At 44.9% G+C, this 7,231-nt stretch overlaps 1 protein-coding gene and 1 pseudogene across 3 annotated transcripts; both read right to left on the bottom strand.

Moving 5' to 3' along the window:
* Positions 1-1,027: 1,027 nt before the first annotated feature.
* LOC125520327 (uncharacterized) lies at positions 1,028-3,882 on the bottom strand. 3 transcript variants are annotated; one of them, XM_048685235.2, is made up of 6 exons: positions 3,616-3,882; positions 3,293-3,380; positions 2,901-3,073; positions 2,761-2,815; positions 2,631-2,683; positions 1,028-1,366 (listed from the first exon to the last, which is right to left on the bottom strand). In XM_048685235.2, exons 1-5 carry the CDS (start codon positions 3,721-3,723, stop codon positions 2,667-2,669), a joined length of 441 nt encoding a protein of 146 aa, XP_048541192.1. In that variant the 5' UTR covers positions 3,724-3,882; the 3' UTR covers positions 1,028-1,366; positions 2,631-2,666. The 3 variants fall into 3 exon arrangements, with proteins under 3 accessions (XP_048541192.1, XP_048541179.1, XP_087382315.1); XM_048685222.2 differs by having other exon boundaries at positions 3,290-3,380; XM_087526189.1 differs by lacking the exon at positions 1,028-1,366 and having other exon boundaries at positions 2,630-2,815; positions 3,290-3,380.
* A 2,176-nt stretch (positions 3,883-6,058) lies between these two features.
* LOC147991792 (uncharacterized) lies at positions 6,059-6,640 on the bottom strand (annotated as a pseudogene).
* Between the last annotated feature and the right edge of the window lie 591 nt (positions 6,641-7,231).

Genomic DNA, 7,231 nt, shown 5'->3' on the forward strand with positions numbered 1-7,231 from the left:
AAAATCCCTAATTTTTTTATTTAATGAACCTTCTTCTCAAAATTGATGAACTTATTTCAAAATTTTGAACTTTTTTTCAAGACCGATGTCTTTTTTCAAATCCATGATTTTTTTAAAAAAAAATCTACGAATTTTCCCAAATTCTTATATTTTTAATTTGCAAAATTGATGAACTTATTCTGAGTTTGTGAGCATTTTTTAATTTGGTGAACTTTTTTAAATCCATATTTGTTTTTGAAAAACCGGCACCCGCGGGGAAGCTGCTTGCCTCCTATGTTGGGCCGGTCCACGACGAGGGACGTATGTGTGGGCGCTGGCTACGCTCTCCCTGAGCTACTACTCTCAATACTCAGAAATTCAGGAGTATTGAGAGTAGTAGCCCAGAGCTGTCCTCAGCTTAGCTGGGCCCCCTTGTTGACAAACGTTTATATTTGACCATTTATTAGTACTACTATCTTTTGAGGCAAATAAAATAGTACTTACATTACCATATATTATATAGTTAATATATACTGTATTATTCCAACCAGTCATAACATGAACAGTTCAATCACCAGTTTGGTTTTTTAAACTATGGCGGGCAAGGGAATGCCCCATCACATATACACAACTAGATGACATCCTACTCGTTGGTTGCAATACATTTCAGAATAACTGAAACGTGAATATTAGTAATATGAGACAAAAACTAAAAACACGTACGTATAATTTATGAATACAAGAATGCCCAGGATTAACAAGATACTCTTCTTTTGGCACATAACTCATATATGAATTCAATGGTACCCCCTTTCCCTCTGTTCACAAATGTAAGATGTTTTGGCAGTTTAATATCTTTTTCTGCATATAACTTTTATTTCATTGACTAAATTGACAATCTAGGAATACAAGCCATATAAACAGGAAAGAACATAGTAGTAGAATGCCAACTGGGTGCCGTGTGAAGGAGGCTAAAAGCTTAAGAAATGCACCAGGTTATAAATAACTGTCACAAGTTCATACCATGGTTCTCTCAGCAAACAAATGGTAGACCGAAACAGATGTGCAAATCCAAATATTACCAAAACACAACCACGAACCAGGATACATAACGCATACAGCAAGTGATCTCGTCAGTTGCAAAATAGCAGCAACTTTTTGTAGGACCTACCTGCTGCTGCCCTGCCAGTCCCATTACATTTCATCACTCAAATCTAGTAAGGCAAAGAAAAGATACACATAGTACGTCTACATCTGCCTAGGTGAGTGATGCATCTAAATACTGCCACCACCGACAGAACAGATGTAGTTCCACTATGACTTTTCTTATGCCTGATGACTCATGTCAACTCTACAGCCTACCAGCTCGACGTACTCCTTTTTATTCCTGTAAAAAACCACCAAATTAATTCGATGTTAGTAAAGGATGAGGCCGATGATAATGCATTAAAAGCAACACAGGTTTCAGCTGGACAATCATAACAAGCTACGAGTAACAGAGGTTGCATGTGTATTAGCACAGCCTCCTACAGACAAGAATGCATTTACAAGTAAAACAACTGCAACAACTTTTGGTCTCTATTTTCCGGCAATGGAAATCTGAAAAACTTGTATTTGGTGAGACCTATGTAGAAAACAACCAGACACTAGACTAATTGAGGCCTATGTGAAAGACTCGGGGATTAACTAAATAATATAATGCCAACCGGTTGCCATGTTAAGTGAACTTAGAAATGCACTGAGGATTAACCATTGCCAGCTCTCAACAAACAGTAAATTCATGTCATGATGAACATGAGATAAATTGCCAAAACGTAGGAGCAATATTAATAACAAGGTTATCAAAAGATTAACACATAATACATGACACCTCAAATATATGATAACACTCATGACGGGATAATAGGTCACATCACTACAATGATGTTGATGCCAGTCGTTACAAGGCTGTTAGGTAAATTACTGATTAACTGGACTTTCAATTCAGGACAGTCAATCATTTTTTCTCTGAGAGCTGTCAATGTCAACCACTACTGCTCTGCAATCAGTGCGCACAGATGTGACAACTAACAAGTAAATCTTGTGCAGATTTCAGGACCTAATTAGACACCAAAACTGTGACAACGACACAAAGAAAAATAATAATATCCATGAATCATATTATGTGTGTGTACTAGGAAACGAGAGGAGATCAAGAGTGGGTTGGAGGTTACGATTAAGGGCAGTCCACCCATAGATTACAAAACTGAATGAGCCTTAGTTGATTGCAGCTTCTCATGTTATATAATACATAGTTCGTGTACCTTGTACAAAAGACTAAGACTAAACAATCAGCTCTCTGTTACACCCACTCCCTCTGTCCTAAAACAAGTGTCTCAAGCTTAGTACAAAGTTGAGACACTTATTTTGGGACGGATGGAGTATTTTGTGACAAACGCAGAACATCCTTGTGAGCTGTTCTCCCAGAGAAAAACAGTTTTAACTTAACTCTGTCAAAGCACTGACGACTAAGTAACTACACTTTCAGATACTGTTGTTAACCTACCACTGTTCAAACTAGAAAAGAAATGCTGCAGACATAGCACAAGCAACATAAGGGCACAAAACTGAGACAAATCAAACAATAAAACAGGGGGATTATAAATATGCACCTTGTTCACAGTAGGAGAGTCCATTGCAAAGTGTTTTTAGTAGTAAAGTGAACCTGACAGAAAATTATAGTCAGTACGTATGCGTTTCATCATTTCTAGATAATATCCAAATGGGCAGTAAATGCCATACCTTGCCACCAATCACCTCTGGTAGCCAGGGAGCCATCCGCATTATCCTCCTTATACTGGATTGGACATATTGGAAACATTCAAACATTAGTAATATAATCAACTAGGGGATTGATTATTTGCAATGCAGTTTCAGTGTACATTTCTGGATGACTCATCGGCTTGCTTGTGTGGAGAGCTGTCATAGAAGTCCCGGCCACCGTAATGCACAGACGAGCCAAAGTAAGGTGACTCCGAGGACTCGTTTGGATAAAACTGTTTTCCATCTTTGTAAGCAACACGACCTATGGTAGGGCTGCCTTGGGATTTGGCATCTGGAATACAAATTGAAAATTACACAGTTAGTTCACTGATGTATCACATATCAATCAACTGCCCAAATTCCCAGTCAAGCTAAGATGACTATCAACATCAGTAGTAGAAGAACTCATACAGCTAATGCTTTAGAATAGCTCCTTTTCTTACACGGTGTTCACAAATTTGACATTATATGCCCAGCAATGCAGGGGGTAGACAGGATATCCCACAACTACCTGCAATGCCCCCGCCACTCTGCCCTTTGGGGTTCTGCTTGTTCAGTATCGTGTACAGGTCCATCTGCCTGGCGTCTCTTGGATTTGCCTTTCAGGTCAAACAAAAGCAGCAGCAGCATCAGAGGTACTCCCAAACAGATATCACAACAAAAAAACATACAGAACCCGCCGATCACGAAACCTGCCCCAAAATTAGTAACCGCGTAACGAACTCAAGAGGAAAAAGAATCGGGCAGGAGACAACGAGACATCAAAATCGCCGAATCACGTCCCCAATTCACGACTAACAGATCGTAAAAGCAGGCGGCGGGAAGAAACGGTACCGCAGGCGACGGCGACGCGGAGAAGACCGAGCTGAAGTACCCGTTGGCCGCGGGCGGCGCGGCTCCGGCGGCCGCGGGGGTGGGCGGCGACCTCTTCTTGGCGTCCATGCTGGCGGCGGTTTAGGAGGAGACGAACAAAAGGGAGGAGAAGGATAGGGCACGTGAGTTGGTCGTTATTGGCGGCGGCGGCGTGGCGTGGGTCGGAGGGGAGGGAGGAGCTCGCACTTCTCTGCTTGACTCGTGGCGCTCTGCTCCGGCCTCCATCTGCCCTTTGCCTCTTATAAAGGCTCGCGGGAAGAGTCCTGCTCTGCTATTTCGTAAGATACAGAAGGGCCGGACGGGAAGAGTGCCATTTGCTTTCCTAGGCAGCATTTTTGGCCTTTTTTGAGGGTATTTTTTTCCTTTTGATTTTGAAGATGCTCATAGGCAGCATTGGGAGATACTATTGGTAATCTCAATTCCACCTTGATCATATAATTCCATCTAGGATTACAACAGGTTGTTTTTCGCAACAACCATTTGATTTGACAAAGAGAATTTGAGGAGTGGTTACAAACCCACAATTTTGTATTCCCTCTGTCTCAAAATAAGTGACTCAAATTAGTACAAACTTGAGTCATTTTTTTCGGACGGAGAGAGTATTACATAATCAAAGTTATAATTTTTTATATAAGCTATTATGCATTTAAAAGTTTTAAAAAATTATTGGAATTTGAAGTTCCACTATTAGATATCAAAGTGAAATCATGTTTTCAAATATTTACATTTGGAATTTTATAGTTAAACAAAACTAAATTCAGAGTTTTGAATTTAATAATATGAAATGTTTTAGCTTTTGAAATATCATAGTTCAAATATTTGAAAACAAAACAACTATTGATATTTTGATATTTAAGTTGGGTCATAAAGCTCAACAACAAAGATCCATTCGCATGCCTATTACCATAGCTTTCTAAGGGAAAACTATTTCTTCGGTTTATGCTAAACTTAGTTAATGTATCAAGATTAGTAATTCCAAAAGATTGTACCATCAAATGTATGTCTGGATATTTCTGAATTCCGTCGCGACTCCACATGACTCGGGACGTCTACCATAGATGCCCCTATAGCCCAAACATCTGAGAAATGTGATCCGACATCTAATTAGTGCTACAAGAATGGCAAATGAATCGTGAAGTTTGATTTGGTTACCAAGTCTCCACTACCATGCTTCGCCCAAATTTTGCATTTTTCAGAAGTGGAGTCACCCCACAGGTGCCAAATATCATGAACTTATAAGCGCCCTAAAAATGGAGTTTTCCATGCTTGAGATGTGCATTTGATGTGGGCCATTTTATTGCCTTGACCTATATATTGGTTACTCGTGCCGTTTGTCCATGGTGTTTTGGATCACGTGTCATTGTATCATTGCGACGCAAATTCAGAGAAAGAGGAAATAGTGGCGCTCAGGGCGCAGCCGTGGGGCGTTTGTCTACCCTTCCTCACCTTGGCGTGTTGGCGTTTGAGGGTACCTTCAGCATGTCGTACAAAATAGTTGCGGTGTTGCCTTACTATTAGGGATGTCGAGGTCCGGTGCCCCCCCCCCCCCCCACCCGCGTGCGTCATCGACCAGACGACATTTGCACCGCCTTGGCCTAAATCTCAGTTGCTCGTGTTATTCCGGGATGTCCAGGGCCACATGTCGTTGTGCGGCATATGGGGGTGGGAGGAGGCCGACACCTCTAGGGTATGGAGCGGAGTGGGTGTGGTTGAGGGTGGGTGTGCGCCGGTGGGGATTGGACAACGACGGGGGTGGAAGAGGAGGCAAAATGGGGTGGGAAATTTTTACTCCGAGGCCCATTGACCGAGTATATTTAAGAGTCACGGTCGTTGTGGAGTAAATTGTTTCCTCCACTAACGGTGTTAGGGGTTCAATTAGTTTTTTTTTGTGTGCGAAGGAAAACCCGATTTTCCTTCTCTAACGCTTTATTGGGATAGGGAATCGGTAGAGATGCCCTTAGCAATGGATTAAGAGTTTCTCTAATAAATGGTCCAAATGTAAAAGTAACTAACTTTTGGACCGCCTGAGACCAAAAACGCAGCTCCAACAGACAGTCCATATGTAAAAAATTTGGACCGTGACCTCCTCGTGATGTAAAATACAACACCTCACGGTGCAAATTTAGAGCATCTCCAATAAATGGTCCAAAATTTGGCGGTCCAAAACCGGAGATCTAAAATTTGGACCGCCAAAAAGTATGTTTTGGAGCTTAAAAAAAGCTCAACTCCAATAGATGGTCCAAATTGATGGTCCAAAAGAGCAACTCCAATAGATGGCCCAAAATAAAGATGTAAATTTCTTAAAACGACAAACTACTAGTCCATTTAACATAGTTCAAACATCAAATTCAACATAGCTTCATACATGAACTTCAACTACTACTTATTCAAACTACTAGATAAACTACTCCTCATCGTTGGAGCTACGGAACTGGCCCAGAACTCCTCCTTCTCTGGGTCGTCGCACCCCTCCCTCCTCCTTCGAGAAGTTTTCCCAGTCCTCCTTGGAAGAGGACTTGATGGGGATCACCGTCGAGTGACCGGCCTCGTCCTCCTTATTTGCCCCCTTCTTCTTCTGCTCCGCCTCATACTTTCAGTAGTAGTCCAGCTCGGCCTGGACGTACTCCGGATGCTCCCGAGCAAACCTCGCCGTCGCCTCCTCGCCGGTCTCGCCGGCACTGATGACAACCGATGGCTTCTTCGTCGTCTTCTTCTTCGCCGGGATCTCCTTCATCTTGATGCCCTACGCCACAAGCATCTCCGCTTCCGCCCGACTCTCGATCTCTGTGAAGTTGAGGTGCTCCCGAGGCCTCTCGGAACGCCACACCGCCACGTCGTAGGCACGCGCGACCTCATGGGCGGAGGGGTACGTGACGATCCACCAACGCCTCCCGGCGTCGGAGAACTACACTCCGAAGTTATCGGAGGGCTTCTGCCTCACGCCGAAGAAGCCCAACTTGCCCTTCGACGTCTTCTTCGGCGCCATCGGAGAGTGGTGAGAGCGGTGGAGCGGCGGCGGCGTGCGACCGGGGTGGTGGCGAACGGAGCCGGGCGGGGCGGAGTTGAGGGGCGATGGCGGACGGAGCCGGGCGGGGCGAAGCTGCGGGGCGGCAGCGGCATGCGGGGCAGTGGCGGACGGAGCCGGTGCGGGTCGGAACTACGGCGGGTGGGCCGGACCGGGCGAAACTGCGGCGGCGTGCGCCGCGGCCGCGGCCGGATCCGCGGCGGGCGGGCGACGGGGCGGCGTGGAAACAGCGGCGGGGGGCGGGCGCGGGGCCGGATCTGACGCGGGTGGTGTGCGGCGGGGCGGCGGCGGAGTGTGGAGGCGGCGGACGGGCGGGAGGTCACGGGCGGGCGGGCGGAAAAGGAAAGGAACTGGCGGTTGGGCGTTCGCGGGTGACGGCTGGTTTTGGACCAGATGCACCTCGTGATGTAAATTTGTACCGCGAGCTTCACGAGGAGGCCACGGTTCAATTTTTTTTACATATGGACCGTCTGTTGGAGATGCGTTTTTGGCCTTAGACGGTCCAAAAGTCAGTTACTTTTACATTTGGACCATCTATTGGAGATGCTCTTA

The sequence above is a fragment of the Triticum urartu genome, chromosome 1A (assembly GCF_056163025.1).
Source record: "Triticum urartu cultivar PI428250 chromosome 1A, HENAU_Tu73, whole genome shotgun sequence".
Classification (NCBI taxonomy): domain Eukaryota; kingdom Viridiplantae; phylum Streptophyta; class Magnoliopsida; order Poales; family Poaceae; genus Triticum; species Triticum urartu.

Excerpts from the sequence above, each read along its gene's own strand:
- LOC125520327 (XM_087526189.1), bottom strand. The coding sequence starts at position 3,723 with ATGGACGCCAAGAAGAGGTCGCCGCCCACCCCCGCGGCCGCCGGAGCC. Across the intron at positions 3,074-3,289 it reads TGGCGGGGGCATTGCAGGTA|ATGCCAAATCCCAAGGCAGC; the intron begins GTTGTGGGATAT and ends TTTGTATTCCAG. Across the intron at positions 2,816-2,900 it reads CCGATGAGTCATCCAGAAAT|TATAAGGAGGATAATGCGGA; the intron begins GTACACTGAAAC and ends TGTCCAATCCAG.